We start from the raw sequence: 17,124 nt of genomic DNA on the forward strand, positions 1-17,124 counted from the left end.
ATTACGAAGAAAAGTTGCCGAAACCCCTGAAATTTCATCGAGAGAGTTGATCGAAAGTTTTGATTTAGATGATTCAGTTGGTACAATGCAAAGAAAACTGCGAACATTTGGCTTGAAAAATTATGTCGCAAAAAAACGACCAATGATTTCCGTAGCGAATATATATATAAATATGCCAACCACTTTCTGGTATAAAATAATTTGGTCCGATGAATCGAAATTCGAGCTAAGGAGTTCAAAAAAACGTAAACGAGTGTGATGTAAGCCTTCTGATCGCTTAAAACCACAGTGCATACAATCAACTATAAAGCATGGAATCGATGGACGAATGACCGTTGCTACTTATTGTTGACATTCTCAGCGAAAATTTAACAATAAGTGCGGAAAAAATGAATTTGGGTTGGAAGATATCTTCCAACAAGATAACGACTCCAAACACACATCTCGCCTGGCTACTCGATTTTTTGAAGAAAACTTAATTGAAAAACTGAATTGGCCAGCTCAATCACATGATTTAAATCCAATTGAGCATTTGTGGTCAATATTAGATTCAAAAATACCAAAAAGCAGCCGCACAAACTTGCAATCATTTTTCTTAGAGATGAAGCGCCAATGGGATGATATTTCAATGGAAATATTAGAAAATTTGGTTCGAAGTATGCCAAAACGTTTTCGTGCTGTAATTCAGAACAAAGGTGGGAATACTGATTACTAAATTTACTTTTAAACTCAACGCTATTGAATTGTTTGCAAGTTTATACTTTCATTTGATGACCTTTGTTTAAGAATCTTTATTTTGAAATATTTTCTTTTGATTTCTGGAAAAATATCTTTTCATAAATAATTTGTTAGTTAAATACCCATCGAAATATAATAATATTGTATGAATTACTAATTTTTTATTTTAATAAATCTGCACTGAAATTACTTCTGTGACATTTATACTTTTATTTAATGTCTAGTAACTGATATTCGGCTGATTAGACCCCTCAGCCACTGTCGTAATTCAAATTAAAATCATAATAAGTGCAAGTATTCCTCGAAATTAATTAACAATGACGGTCAGACTAGACCGATAGCAATGTGCGGTATGCCAAGGAACAAATTAGATTATTCTATTTCTTGAGATTAACACATAACACTTAATAATATTCGGATATTCAGTTCAGAGATTCGACCCTTCGGATATACTATAACATATATAACGGGATAACTCTGAAATTTGCTACAAAGGACCTAAAATATCGCTTATATATACTGATGCGAGAAGATGCTTAGACTTGTAATATTATTATCATTCTTTTAAATTTAATTTAAATATTAACCACACACAGTATATAAGATAGTAATATTTAGCGCATATGGCTTGCCTCTCAAAAATAATATATATGTAATCAAAAAGTAAAGAAGGAAAATACCACGTATACCACATATAAATCTGCATATAGCTTATCTCATATAAATAAGCGAATATAAAACCGAATCATTATGTTAAAAATCAGGTGCTTATTTCTTTGTTTGTTGTTGATGTCAAGCGCATCACATTCCTTATCAACATAATTATTTCTTTTTTTTCGATTTAAATGCAATTTGATTAGAATAATTAGAATATATATTTTTAATTTCGCACTATGCCTACACCAATTTCGATAACATACAAACAAACCGGTACATAAAATAGGCAATAAGACAGATGAGATGAATACTGTTTATTTTTAGTAAGAAGCATATCACCAAAATGTCGTCGTTAAATTGTGACCTTACGTAATGGAAAAAATAGAAACTCATCGAAATTTTGGGTATAAAAGCTGTGGTCGACGCTTCTGAAATCAACAGTCTTTTGGCATTGGAGCTAAGTATCTAATCCGGAGCAGTTGTCGCAATGAAGTTAACTATCGTTCTTTTGGCCCTCGTTGGCCTGGTGGCCGCCGCAAGCGTTTCTTCGCCCAAAAAGGTTACAGTAGCCGATCGAGAATTCTTGGAAAGACAGAAGTTTCTCTTTGAAATCGTATACCGTGTGGAGGATCCACTAATGTTCGAGGAGCACATCAAGACCGGACACGCTTTCGTCTATGACAAGGCACATTACACCGTAAGTTTCAATTGATTTCGAATACATTTCTCTGCACAAGAAGCTAATATTATATACGCATACATCTTGCGATTTCAGCACTACGATCATCATATGGAGAAATTCTACGAATCCTACAAAATGGGTGCACTCTTGCCTAGAGGAGAATTCTTTGGTGCGCTCGTTAAGACACACTACAAACAAGCTTACGGTCTATTCAACTTCTTCTACTACGCCAAGGATTGGGAAACCTTCCAAGCCAATGTCGCATGGGCTCGTATCCATGTCAACGAAGGCATGTTCGTCTATGCTTTAACTTTGGCTGTTATCCATCGTGATGACTTCAAGGGTCTGATATTGCCATCCATCTACGAAATCTTCCCACAATATTTCTTCAACAGCAAATTCATTTATGAAGCTGAGAAATTCGATTACCAGGCCTGGAGTAAATACATTCAATACGAGAAGGAATTGCACGATGTCTACCACAAGGAAAACCGTTACTACAATCAGGGCTATTTCTATGTCAAGGACTTCAAGATTTACCAATGGTGGAGACTTATGGGTCTGGGTGAACAGTGGTACGCTGTCGAGAAGAGCTACCCTCTACGTGAAAACTCGTACGAATTTGTTTCTGACGATAAATATGTGTCTTTAATGAAGAATATCAACATGTTCTGGCATCCGGTTGACTACACACGTGACATTAAATACTACAACGAACACTCTGCCTTGTCTTACTTCACTGAGGATTTGGGTTGGAACTCGTACTGGTACTATTTGAACATGGATTACGCTTTCTTCTTGGATGGTGAAACTTTCGGTTTGAACAAGGATCGTCGTGGTGAATGGTGGTTGTACAATGTTGATCAAATCTTGAGCCGTTACTATTTCGAACGTTTGTCTCATGGTTTCGGTGAAATCGATGAATTCTCCTGGAATCACGCTTACGAATATGGATATGATTCCCAACTTATTTCCTACAATGGTGTTGGTTTCAGCTCCCGCAGCAATTACTTCCATCGTCAATCTTATGGCAAATACGACTTGTTGAACCAAATCCAAAGCGCCCTCAAGCGTATCTATGATATCATCGACTACGGATACTACACCACCGTTGATGGACACAAAATCGATATGCGCAAACCGGAATCTATTGAGTACATCGGAAGTTACATGCAATCGAATGTCGATACCTTCGACAAATACTTCTTCAGCTATTGGTATATGTTGAGCCATATGTACTTCGCTGATGTGGACTATAACGATTTTGATGCACATCCCAATGTATTCCTCAACTTCGAAACCATGATGCGTGATCCAATGTTTTACAGCTTCTACAAGGTAATTACCGATGTCTACTATCGTTTCAATTATCACTTCCACCCATACACACACGACGAACTTGAAGCCCCTGGAGTTCAAGTTAAGGATGCCAGCGTTAGTGAATTGGTCACCTATTTCGATTTGGTTGATATTGATGTTACCAACTTGTTGAACGACAAAATGGTATTCGATGATGGTAAATTCGTATGGGACAAATCATTGTTGGCTCGTCAAATTCGTCTCAATCACAAACCATTCCACTACGACCTTACTGTTGAATCCGATAAGGCACAGAAGGTTGTCATTCGTACATTTTTGGGTCCTAAATTCGACGAATATGGACGTATTATTCCACTGAGTGATAACCGCATGAACTTCATTGAATTGGATGAATTCGTCTATGAAGTGGTCGCTGGCGAGAATGTCATCAAACGTTCATCTGAAGAATTCTACTGGAATGTTAAGGACCGCACCACCTACACCGAATTGTATCACTATGTGATGGCTGCCTACGACGGTAAATACGAATTGCCTTTGGACATTAGCGAACCACACTGCGGATTCCCAGATCGTCTGATCTTACCCAAGGGTTGGGAGAGTGGTTTCCCAGTACAGTTCTTCTTCATCGTTGCCCCCTACGATGGCACTGTCGAACAGTATGCTAACTTTGATTACACCTACTATTGCGGCATTGGTTCCGGTGCACGTCACGTTGATAGCAAACCATTCGGCTATCCATTCGATCGTCCCATCGATGAGTCGCAATTCTTCGTACCCAATGTTTACTTCAAGGATGTGAGCATCTATCACAATGATACATTGAAACAATACTACGAGAACTACAAGAACTACGGTCATTTCGATTACAACTTCTACAATCATTACTACACCAAATACTTCAATTAGAGCGCGTGATCAGTTGAGTCTGACCGATGACGTAACGATATGAAATTGGCTATTTTTAAGGAAATAATGGAAATCTTGTCAATCAAAAGCACTGTGATGAGGTTCTAACGCCTACTTATGCATTGAACATCAAGTGTAAATTTAGTCATTAAGTTGTAATGAAGCAAATAAAAATAAAAATAAAAAAAATGCAACTAATTGCCAAGGCAATTCAAAACTTAAATATGTGTGTATGTTCTGGAATAGTTACTTAAAGCTATTTAAAAGTAAAGATAAGTACTGAAAGTTTTGGCAAAAGCGCGTATAAAATATGAAGCCGCTTGCGGCATATTGAATAGGGATTTAAAAACAATCTGGAAATAATTAGATAAATGGAAGTGAAAATGAGAGAATCTCAGAAAATGAAGTCATCACATGACCTTCTCAAATCTGTAATCAATGAAGTCGAATTCTCACAATAATCAAGTCTACTTGAGCGAAACCAGATTTATATTCGATATACATTTTTATTTCAAGAAAAGATTAGTAGTTTAGTTTGGTTTGCTAGGCATCAACCCTGCAAAAACAACCATTGTCCCATTCACTAGACGTAGAACCCTGTTGGGTCTAAGGACCAAGCTTAGCGGAAGTGATGAGTTTTCTAACGAGGTGAAATATCACTGGACTCTTCACTTCGCTGAAATATACATGTGGACAATACGGTTGCCAAAGCTAGCAAGGCACTTATGGTGTGCTGGACTTGAGGCTGCAGTCCACACTCGTTAGATGGGTATACACCATAATAGTTAGACCTATAATCACGTACGGAGCAGTGGCAAGGATCATAACATCCAGGAACAAGATGGAGATCGACTAGATGCTTTCTCTAGCTGTTCTTCCCAGAGACTATGACACATGAGAGAGACAATTTTTACTAGGAGATTTGAGATCACCTTAGGAAATATAGGTGAAGGGGGCAGTCGAGCATTCGAGGCGTTACTCAAAAGCTGCGCGCTGCACTGGTACACTGACGGATCTAAAACATCTGAAGGCATAGGTGCAGGCATTTAAGTCCCGCTTGGTCAGGGAATGCATAGATAGACATAACTATCTATCAACGTACAAAAGAGTTCCCCTAATCTGGGTGCCGGGACATAAAGGGATAGAAGGTAACAAGCCAGCGGACGAACTGCTTCGTACAGCAGCTTCAACTAAACTGCTAGGTCATGAACCTTTTTTGGCAATAAGCATCATTTGGTTCTGACTTTAACACACTAGAACATCTCGTTAAAGAGCCGTCGGTGGCAAAAAAAATTCCAAATATTGATGCCTTTTTGATAAAATAAGAACCGCATGGCAAACAGTATAAGTGGCGCATTGTCGGGGTTATAAACCAAGGATTATAAAACCAAATACTAACTACAAATATATATACGTATATTTTCCATTATCAAAAAAAAAAAATATATTGAATATTGAAACATGAATTTTGAATAATTTGTTTTCTATTGTTTTTTAAATTGTCCATATGTTTAAATAAAATTAGCGAATAAAGTATGAACACAAGCGTTTTAGTGGAAAAGGTTTTTTTATATTATACTAAGTGTCGTGGCTAATTAGCTGACAACAGCTGTACAAACACACAGGTACGTAAAATATAATATAAGACAGATGAGACGAATATTAATTTTTAGCAAACAGCACATCACCAAAATGCAGTAATTAAATTTTAACCTAAACCTTAATGGAAAAAATAGAAAATCGAAACTCATCGAATTTTTGGATATAAAAGCTGTGGTCGACGCTTCTGAAATCAACAGTCTTTTGACATTGGAGCTAAGTATCTAATCCGGAGCAGTTGTCGCAATGAAGTTAACCATCGTTCCTTTGGCTCTCGTTGGCCTGGTGGCCGCCGCTAGCGTTTCTACGCCCAATAATGTTACAGTGGCAGATCGAGAATTCTTGGAAAAACAGAAGTTTCTCTTTCAAATATTGTACCGCATAGAGGATCCACTGATGTTCGAGGAGCATATCAAGACCGGACACGCCTTCGTCTATGACAAGGCACATTACACCGTAAGCTTCAGTTAATTTCGAATGCACTTCTCCCCACAAGAAGCTAATATTATATACGCATACATCTTGCGATTTCAGCACTACGATCATCATATGGAGAAATTCTACGAATCCTACAAAATGGGTGCACTCTTGCCTAGAGGAAAATTCTTTGGTGCGCTTGTTAAGACACACTACAAACAAGCTTACGGCCTTTTCAACTTCTTCTACTACGCCAAGGATTGGGAAACCTTCCAAGCCAATGTCGCATGGGCTCGCATCCATGTCAGCGAAGGCATGTTCGTCTATGCTTTGACTTTGGCCGTTATTCATCGTATTGACTTCAAGGGTCTGACATTACCATCCATCTATGAAATATTCCCACAATATTTCTTCAATAGCAAATTCATTTACGAAGCTGAGAAATTCGATTACCAGACCTGGAGTAAATACATTCAATACGAGAAGGAATTGTACGATGTCTACCACAAGGAGAGCCGTTACTACAATCAGGGCTATTTCTATGTCAAGGACTTCAAAATTTACCAATGGTGGAGACTTATGGGTCTGGGTGAACAGTGGTACGCTGTCGAGAAGAGCTACCCTCTACGTGAAAACTCGTACGAATTTGTTTCCGACGATAAATATGTGTCATTATTGAAGAATATCAACATGTTCTGGCATCCGGTTGACTACACACGTGACATTAAATACTACAACGAACACTCTGCCTTGTCTTACTTCACTGAGGATTTGGGTTGGAATTCATACTGGTACTACTTGAACATGGATTACGCTTTCTTCTTGGATGGTGAAACTTTCGGTTTGAATAAGAATCGTCGTGGTGAATGGTGGTTGTACAATGTTGACCAAATCTTGAGGCGTTACTATTTCGAACGTTTGTCTCATGGTTTCGGTGAAATCGATAAATTCTCCTGGAATCACGATTACAAATATGGGTATGATTCTCAACTAATTTCCTACAATGGTGTTGGTTTCAGTTCACGCAGCAATTACTTCCATCGTCAATCTTATGGCAAATACGACATGTTGAACCAAATCCAAAGCGACCTCAAGCGTATCTATGATATCATCGACTATGGATACTACACCACCGTTGATGGACACAAAATCGATATGCGCAAACCGGAATCTATTGAGTACATCGTAAATTACATGCAATCGAATGTCGATACCTTCATCAAACTCTTCGATATTGATGCATATCCCGATATATTACTCAACTACGAAACCATGATGCGTGACCCATTTTTTTACAGAATCTCCAAGTTAATGACCCATGTCTACAATCATTTCAATTATCAGTTAGACCCATACACACACAACGAACTTAAAGCCACTGGAGTTGAAGTTAAGGATGCCAGCGTTAGTGAATTGGTCACCTATTTCGATTTGGTTGATTTTGATGTCACCAACTTGTTGAACGGCAAAATGGTCTTCGTTGATGGTCAAATCGTATGGGACAAATCATTGTTCGCTCGTCAAATGCGTCTCAATCACAAACCATTCCACTACGACCTCACTGTCGAATCCGATAAGGCACAGAAGGTTGTCTTTCGTACATTCTTGGGACCTAAATTCGACGAATACGGACGTATAATGTCGCTGAATTATAACAATAAAAAAAAATATCTTTGAATTGGATGAATTCGTCTATGAAGTGTTCGCTGGCGAGAATGTCATCAAACGTTCATCTGAAGAATTCTATTGGACTGTCAAGGATCGCACCACCTACACCGAATTGTATCACTATGTGATGGCTGCCTACGACGGTAAATACGAATTGCCTTTGGACATTAGCGAACCACACTGCGGATTCCCAGATCGTCTGATCTTACCCAAAGGTTGGGAGAGTGGTTTCCCAGTACAATTCTTCTTCATCGTTTCCCCATACGATGGCACTGTAGAACAACCCTCAGACTTTGATTTCGCCCATCATTGTGGCATTGCTTCCGGACTACGTCACGTTGATAGCAAACCATTCGGTTATCCATTCGATCGTCCCATCGATGAGTCACAATTCTTCGTGCCCAACGTCTACTTCAAGGATGTGAGCATCTATCACAATGATACATTGAAACAATACTACGAGAACTACAAGAACTACGGTCATTTCGATTACAATTTCTACAATGAATACTATACCAAATACTTCAATTAGAACGCGTGATCTGGACCGATGACGTAACGATATGAAATTAGCTATTTTTAAGGAAACAATGAAAATCTTGTCAATCAAAAGCACTGTGATGAGGTTCTAACACCTACTTATGCATTGAACATCAAGTGTAAATTTAATCGTTAAGTTGTAATGAAGCAAATGAAAATAAATAAAAAAAATGCAACTAATTGCCAAGGCAATTCAAAACTTAAATATCTGTGTGAATGTTCTGGAATAGTTAGTGGAAGAACTACTTTAAGCTACTTAAAAATAAATGTAAGCTAGAATATGAAATTAAAAACAATTAGGAACTAATTTGATAAATGGAACTGAAAATGAGAGAATCTCAGAAAATGAAGTCATCACAAGACCTTCTCAAATCTGTAATCAATGAAGTCGAATTCCCGTAATAATCAGGTCTACTTGACCGGAGCGGAACCAGATTTATAATCGATATATACAGTTGAACTTCCATAACTCGAACTTCTATAAATCAAATAACCTCCATAACTTGAACTCTTGAATTAGCAATAGACCTCAAATCTCATACAAATTAACTTCCATAACTCAAAGCCTCTCTAACTCGAAGTTTTTTTGTCGATTATGGTGATTCGAGTAAGGGAAGTTCAACTGTATTTCTATTGAAGAAAAGATTAGCCGTTTAGTTTGGGTTCTACAAGAGAACTATAGGAATAAGGGAGGCAAGAATGTTATTTAAGGGTTTAGTGGTAGTCAGAATTTTCAAAAAATCATTTTTTTTTTGCAATTTCGCATGTAACTAGCGGCAGCTGCAAGCAACTTTAAGTGCGTTTTTCTCAAAACTATGAACTGGTGACAACTGTACAACTCGAAAACTGCGCAGTAGATTTTAATGAAATTTATACAGCTTTTAGAAGGATTTTTTTTTTCAAAATTTCGATTTTTCAAAACCAATTAATTGTTGATTTTTTTCCCGAAAATCTAGAAAAAAATTTCCTGAGGTCGCCATTTTGTAATTTTAAAAAAATAAAAGCTTCGATCAGGCCCAGAATCATGAAAGTTTTAATTTTTTTCGTGTCTCTGACTACCCTTAACCCCATAACAGATTACAACAACACTAAGAAGGGAAAGGGACATTGAATATGGTAAATAAATAGCGTGTTTGTAAAGATTTAGACCTTCGTTGTAACCTAAATTCTCAAGTACATATAACTTAAATAATTATTTTTGGTTTATTTCATATAGTTATATACTTGAATCATATATGCATTTTTAAATTATAATACTGCTTGATTTTACTATATAAGACATGACTTATTTAATATTTTTACCACCAGGACATCAAATGGTAAACATGGCATAACCCTAACCTCAATATTTCATATTTGAAAACACAACAAATTAAAATAAACGAAAATAATAAAGAAAACGCTTACCTTATGCTGTTTGTATGGGATTTTGAAAGTTGAAAATTGTATGTATGTGTATTTGTAGTGATCCTCAAACGGCATATGGTTAACGGCTTATATTTCATATATGAATACTGGCTTACTTAGAACACTTATGTATGTATGTATGTATATTGTCTTACTTAGCACACTTATATATGTATTAACTTAGTTAACTAACAATTTGATTGTGAAAAGAATTGCGTTATGGGTTTCGCGGTTTTAACACTCGCGTGACTTAAATTCAAGCTTTTATTACTAAGAGCGTTTGACTTTTTAGCAACCGGCGACACAGTGCGCACCTCCAACATATTGAGTTGACGCTGCAAAGCTTTTGCAACATGAAAATCTTTATGCTCTTGCAATTGAGTAGTAGCAATGGGCAAGTTGCACTCCTCACAGACCACCGTATCCAGCACAGTGGCATCCAAGAGATCGATCACAACCGTAGCAGGTGCAACAAGTGAGGTTGCATTTGTTGTTGTAGTTGCTGTTGTTGTACTAGTAGCAGTGGGTTTTAGAAATTTGGTTATGCTTGTGCCAGCTTTGCTGTTGGCCGCTTTAGTGGATTGCACTGGTGACTTTTTTGGTTTTTTGTTGGTTGCGGCTGCAGTTGCTGTGGACTTCTGTGCGCTGAGTTTAGTTTTCACTTCCGTGCGATACTCGTCACGTATTTGTTGGCTAAGCTGCATGGCTATGTGATGGTCTTGATGCAATTGCATTGAGCGTGCATCGGAGGGTATATTTGCATTACAAGTGGCACATTTTGTCAGCTGTATGAATTCTGCGCGCAATTCGGGCACCGCAAATTCAGCATAAGTTGCTTCATAGGTTGGTGAAGGTGTACGCGTTGGCATTATTTGTGACTCTATTTTAAGTGCTTTTTGGGTTGACGTTGAGTTGTCGTGCAAATCCGTAAATTTGCGTTTAGTAGCTAATGAGCCAACGCTTGCATTTGTATCATGGTTGTTTGGGGTGGCATCTAATGTACCGCTTTCAAATGTTGCCTCAGCCCTTCCTTGTGTTGGCTCAATAGTTAAATCTATTTCACTGTCGCTTTGGCACATTGCCTCATGGTTTTCGGTGTTTGCTGGTTGTTGCGTGTCTTCCGGTTCAGCTTTTTTTAAAAACTTGGCGAAAAAACTTTTTGAATTATCAGCTTTAGGCGCTGCTTCATTATTATTGGTGGACATATTAATCACAGTTTCATCTTTAACAGCAGTTGATGTGCATGTATCGTCGCTAGTTCTTTGCTTCTTTAAAGCATTCAGAAAGAAGCTACGTACTTCCGTTGGCTTTGTATTGTTAGCTGTATCATTTATTGAACTCACAGCAGTCGGCTCTGCTTCGGACACTTTTAAATTTATATCCACATTGGTAGCACTTGCATTGTTATTAGTTGCTGTTAAATCTATATTCACATTGGTAGCACTTGCATTGTTATTAACTGTTTTATTATTTGCTTTAGAATCGCGTTGCAAAAAATTTTGCATAAAAGTCGGTTTCTTCGCAACAGGTTCTGGTGTATCTTGTATGTCCTCGCGGTCTGTCGTTGTCAACTCATTAACCGTTTCATTTTTCTTCTTAGCTGCCATATTGGCAAACATTTCCTGCAATTTACTTTGTCCACTTTGTATTGTTTCAAACTTCCCCACACTGATACCCAAAAATTTGATGGGATTGTGCAAAGCCAATGAGCTGCCGGTTTTGAAAAATTGTTTCGTATGCGTCTGCAGCACTTCCAAACTGCTTTTGGTTAATGTCTCTTGATCGTAACCCTTAAGTGGCACTGAACGTGAACTAGACACTTCTACACCCTCAAAGTCTTGTATAAAACTGAGCACCATTTGTTTGGCACGACGATTATGCTCCAACATATCTTTTTCCATGCGATCGCAAATTTCATTAGCCAATTCGCCCAACCAATGACGCAGTGTATTTAGACCAGTTATGTTATTGCGGCCAGGAAATTTCTTGCAACAACCGATGCTTTTGGAATAGAAGCGCGGTGTGACCGCTTCCAAATCAATGCCGCGACAAATATTATACAACCATGTGCTGAAAGTCAGTTATAAACAATAAATTTAATAAATCATACAAATTACTTAATTACAGCCACTCACCCATTTTTCTCATCATATTTGCGCTGCAACTCCTGCTCAGAAAACGGCAGCAGTTCTGCTAAAAAGCGTATATTCAAGCTGGTGCATATATTTTCGCCGAATTTCCCACCTAATCCTTGTATTTTGGTAAGCGGTAGAGTTTCGAATAACTTTGGTATCTGCCCCAGTGGCAAAATGGTCTGCTTATTTGGTTTATTAATGCCACAAGCCAATTTTGCGAGTATTTTATTGTGCGCAATACCAGCGGAACATTCATAACCAGTTTCGGCTTTAACCGCAGCACGCATTTCACTTGCCACCGCCGCACCGATAAGCAAGCGTATATCACTTTGACGCACCGCGGCCATATCAGTGTCATCATAAGCTTGTGTGAATGAAACGTTTTCTAAATCGAAATCATCCGCATTAGGGTCGTTAAAACGTTTCGTTATCACATTTAAATAATCACCAATGCCCGCATAACCTACGGCATAGGTATTTATAAGGCCTTGTGGTTGGAGCATAAATGAACCCTTTGAAAAGACAAAATTGGATTATTAATGATTATTATATTTAAACAAATTATTATATTAATCGCGTATACTCACCGCATTCATATCGCCCAAACGAGCCGTTTAGTTTGGGTTCTACAAGAGAACTATAGGAATAAGGGAGGCAAGAATGTTATTTAAGGGTTTAGTGGTAGTCAGAATTTTCAAAAAATCATTTTTTTTTTGCAATTTCGCATGTAACTAGCGGCAGCTGCAAGCAACTTTAAGTGCGTTTTTCTCAAAACTATGAACTGGTGACAACTGTACAACTCGAAAACTGCGCAGTAGATTTTAATGAAATTTATACAGCTTTTAGAAGGATTTTTTTTTTCAAAATTTCGATTTTTCAAAACCAATTAATTGTTGATTTTTTTCCCGAAAATCTAGAAAAAAATTTCCTGAGGTCGCCATTTTGTAATTTTAAAAAAATAAAAGCTTCGATCAGGCCCAGAATCATGAAAGTTTTAATTTTTTTCGTGTCTCTGACTACCCTTAACCCCATAACAGATTACAACAACACTAAGAAGGGAAAGGGACATTGAATATGGTAAATAAATAGCGTGTTTGTAAAGATTTAGACCTTCGTTGTAACCTAAATTCTCAAGTACATATAACTTAAATAATTATTTTTGGTTTATTTCATATAGTTATATACTTGAATCATATATGCATTTTTAAATTATAATACTGCTTGATTTTACTATATAAGACATGACTTATTTAATATTTTTACCACCAGGACATCAAATGGTAAACATGGCATAACCCTAACCTCAATATTTCATATTTGAAAACACAACAAATTAAAATAAACGAAAATAATAAAGAAAACGCTTACCTTATGCTGTTTGTATGGGATTTTGAAAGTTGAAAATTGTATGTATGTGTATTTGTAGTGATCCTCAAACGGCATATGGTTAACGGCTTATATTTCATATATGAATACTGGCTTACTTAGAACACTTATGTATGTATGTATGTATATTGTCTTACTTAGCACACTTATATATGTATTAACTTAGTTAACTAACAATTTGATTGTGAAAAGAATTGCGTTATGGGTTTCGCGGTTTTAACACTCGCGTGACTTAAATTCAAGCTTTTATTACTAAGAGCGTTTGACTTTTTAGCAACCGGCGACACAGTGCGCACCTCCAACATATTGAGTTGACGCTGCAAAGCTTTTGCAACATGAAAATCTTTATGCTCTTGCAATTGAGTAGTAGCAATGGGCAAGTTGCACTCCTCACAGACCACCGTATCCAGCACAGTGGCATCCAAGAGATCGATCACAACCGTAGCAGGTGCAACAAGTGAGGTTGCATTTGTTGTTGTAGTTGCTGTTGTTGTACTAGTAGCAGTGGGTTTTAGAAATTTGGTTATGCTTGTGCCAGCTTTGCTGTTGGCCGCTTTAGTGGATTGCACTGGTGACTTTTTTGGTTTTTTGTTGGTTGCGGCTGCAGTTGCTGTGGACTTCTGTGCGCTGAGTTTAGTTTTCACTTCCGTGCGATACTCGTCACGTATTTGTTGGCTAAGCTGCATGGCTATGTGATGGTCTTGATGCAATTGCATTGAGCGTGCATCGGAGGGTATATTTGCATTACAAGTGGCACATTTTGTCAGCTGTATGAATTCTGCGCGCAATTCGGGCACCGCAAATTCAGCATAAGTTGCTTCATAGGTTGGTGAAGGTGTACGCGTTGGCATTATTTGTGACTCTATTTTAAGTGCTTTTTGGGTTGACGTTGAGTTGTCGTGCAAATCCGTAAATTTGCGTTTAGTAGCTAATGAGCCAACGCTTGCATTTGTATCATGGTTGTTTGGGGTGGCATCTAATGTACCGCTTTCAAATGTTGCCTCAGCCCTTCCTTGTGTTGGCTCAATAGTTAAATCTATTTCACTGTCGCTTTGGCACATTGCCTCATGGTTTTCGGTGTTTGCTGGTTGTTGCGTGTCTTCCGGTTCAGCTTTTTTTAAAAACTTGGCGAAAAAACTTTTTGAATTATCAGCTTTAGGCGCTGCTTCATTATTATTGGTGGACATATTAATCACAGTTTCATCTTTAACAGCAGTTGATGTGCATGTATCGTCGCTAGTTCTTTGCTTCTTTAAAGCATTCAGAAAGAAGCTACGTACTTCCGTTGGCTTTGTATTGTTAGCTGTATCATTTATTGAACTCACAGCAGTCGGCTCTGCTTCGGACACTTTTAAATTTATATCCACATTGGTAGCACTTGCATTGTTATTAGTTGCTGTTAAATCTATATTCACATTGGTAGCACTTGCATTGTTATTAACTGTTTTATTATTTGCTTTAGAATCGCGTTGCAAAAAATTTTGCATAAAAGTCGGTTTCTTCGCAACAGGTTCTGGTGTATCTTGTATGTCCTCGCGGTCTGTCGTTGTCAACTCATTAACCGTTTCATTTTTCTTCTTAGCTGCCATATTGGCAAACATTTCCTGCAATTTACTTTGTCCACTTTGTATTGTTTCAAACTTCCCCACACTGATACCCAAAAATTTGATGGGATTGTGCAAAGCCAATGAGCTGCCGGTTTTGAAAAATTGTTTCGTATGCGTCTGCAGCACTTCCAAACTGCTTTTGGTTAATGTCTCTTGATCGTAACCCTTAAGTGGCACTGAACGTGAACTAGACACTTCTACACCCTCAAAGTCTTGTATAAAACTGAGCACCATTTGTTTGGCACGACGATTATGCTCCAACATATCTTTTTCCATGCGATCGCAAATTTCATTAGCCAATTCGCCCAACCAATGACGCAGTGTATTTAGACCAGTTATGTTATTGCGGCCAGGAAATTTCTTGCAACAACCGATGCTTTTGGAATAGAAGCGCGGTGTGACCGCTTCCAAATCAATGCCGCGACAAATATTATACAACCATGTGCTGAAAGTCAGTTATAAACAATAAATTTAATAAATCATACAAATTACTTAATTACAGCCACTCACCCATTTTTCTCATCATATTTGCGCTGCAACTCCTGTTCAGAAAACGGCAAGAGCTCTGCTAAAAAGCGTATATTCAAGCTGGTGCATATATTTTCGCCGAATTTCCCACCTAATCCTTGTATTTTGGTAAGCGGTAGAGTTTCGAATAACTTTGGTATCTGCCCCAGTGGCAAAATGGTCTGCTTATTTGGTTTATTAATGCCACAAGCCAATTTTGCGAGTATTTTATTGTGCGCAATACCAGCGGAACATTCATAACCAGTTTCGGCTTTAACCGCAGCACGCATTTCACTTGCCACCGCCGCACCGATAAGCAAGCGTATATCACTTTGACGCACCGCGGCCATATCAGTGTCATCATAAGCTTGTGTGAATGAAACGTTTTCTAAATCGAAATCATCCGCATTAGGGTCGTTAAAACGTTTCGTTATCACATTTAAATAATCACCAATGCCCGCATAACCTACGGCATAGGTATTTATAAGGCCTTGTGGTTGGAGCATAAATGAACCCTTTGAAAAGACAAAATTGGATTATTAATGATTATTATATTTAAACAAATTATTATATTAATCGCGTATACTCACCGCATTCATATCGCCCAAACGCTTATTGACCTCTTCGGTTATATCCAAATACGCCTCATCGACCGAAGCGCGCCCCAACAATGGTGTAAAGCGTTGCAGCACATTCGCCACTTCTTTGCCGGCCTCACGATACTTGCCCAAATCGGCCTTTTCGCGTATATTTGGCACTTTAACCAATTGTATTTCCGGACAACGTTCCTTTGCCTCATCGCCGCGCATATGACGCGTTACGCCTTTGGCACGCGCTGCATAGTTCACAGCAATAATACTTAAGAGAAAAAGTATCAATAAAAATTTTAAATTATATTTGATATACAAGTATTTGAATCACTTATTAAGCTCACCCGCCGCCACGCCAGGCATTATACTGCACCACAGCCAACGGTTGTCCTTGCAATTGCGGATTTAGTTTCTCCTCCACTTGACAGAAGAAACAATCCATGTCCACCAGCACAATTACACGATTATACTTTTGCTGCATCGGCACACAACTACGTGCAGACATTTTTGCAACGGCATAAATAAAGTTTTTTAAATAAATTTATAATTTGCGCAGCGAAAATTAATGCACGAAATTTCATCACAAACGAAAACTTGAGTTTGCGCGCCAAACCTGTTGTATTAAAGCAACAGCTGTTGCAAGTTAAGTACAGTGGGTGTCATATTAATGGTACTGTTTCTTTGTTTTAAATTGTAATTTTAGAAATTACATAGATTTTTAAGCATATTTAGGTAATATTAAGGTTTTTATGTTTAATGAAAAGCTTTAGTGGTAATATTTAGGCTTTCTGCGCCTCAATTTAACGTACGATTGCAATGAAATGCGTAATTTAATATGTATAATTTAACATGCGTTGCCAACTATGTTTTACAAATGGCAGAAGCAGTTGTGTCCTTTATATTACGACGCTGTAAATTATAATGAAAATTTTATATATGTACGTACATATATCTAATAAATTCGT

The 17,124-nt window shown here is 37.7% G+C and overlaps 3 protein-coding genes and 1 pseudogene across 4 annotated transcripts in view; 2 read left to right on the forward strand and 2 right to left on the reverse strand.

Annotated features, from left to right (window-relative positions):
* Nucleotides 1-12,671, reverse strand: part of LOC128921324 (DNA polymerase eta-like) — a 110,986-nt gene extending 98,315 nt beyond the window's left edge. The window contains exons 1-3 of one of the 2 annotated variants that reach the window (XR_008470778.1): nt 12,657-12,671; nt 12,070-12,581; nt 9,935-12,004 (exon numbers count right to left, since the gene is read on the reverse strand). Coding sequence is in view for 1 of the 2 variants with exons in the window: in XM_054228545.1 (XP_054084520.1) it covers nt 10,123-12,004; nt 12,070-12,581; nt 12,657-12,665 (2,403 nt within the window). In the remaining variant the exon portion in view is untranslated. Of the gene's footprint in view, nt 1-3,000; nt 12,005-12,069; nt 12,582-12,656 lie in introns of those variants that run through there. The other variant, XM_054228545.1, reaches the window with a different exon arrangement.
* LOC105210776 (larval serum protein 1 beta chain-like) lies at nt 1,824-4,526 on the forward strand. The gene is made up of 2 exons (XM_054228548.1): nt 1,824-2,092; nt 2,171-4,526. Exons 1-2 carry the CDS (start codon nt 1,883-1,885, stop codon nt 4,301-4,303), a joined length of 2,343 nt encoding a protein of 780 aa, XP_054084523.1. The 5' UTR covers nt 1,824-1,882; the 3' UTR covers nt 4,304-4,526.
* Nucleotides 6,108-8,666, forward strand: LOC128921327 (larval serum protein 1 beta chain-like; annotated as a pseudogene).
* Nucleotides 12,672-13,214: 543 nt separating the features above from the next.
* LOC105209229 (DNA polymerase eta) lies at nt 13,215-16,980 on the reverse strand. Its single transcript, XM_011179533.3, has 4 exons — nt 16,504-16,980; nt 16,160-16,427; nt 15,573-16,084; nt 13,215-15,507 (listed from the first exon to the last, which is right to left on the reverse strand). The coding sequence occupies exons 1-4, from the start codon at nt 16,662-16,664 to the stop codon at nt 13,626-13,628; spliced, it is 2,823 nt and encodes a 940-aa protein (XP_011177835.2). The 5' UTR covers nt 16,665-16,980; the 3' UTR covers nt 13,215-13,625.
* Between the last annotated feature and the right edge of the window lie 144 nt (nt 16,981-17,124).

Source organism: Zeugodacus cucurbitae, chromosome 4, assembly GCF_028554725.1.
Source record: "Zeugodacus cucurbitae isolate PBARC_wt_2022May chromosome 4, idZeuCucr1.2, whole genome shotgun sequence".
NCBI classification, from domain to species: domain Eukaryota; kingdom Metazoa; phylum Arthropoda; class Insecta; order Diptera; family Tephritidae; genus Zeugodacus; species Zeugodacus cucurbitae.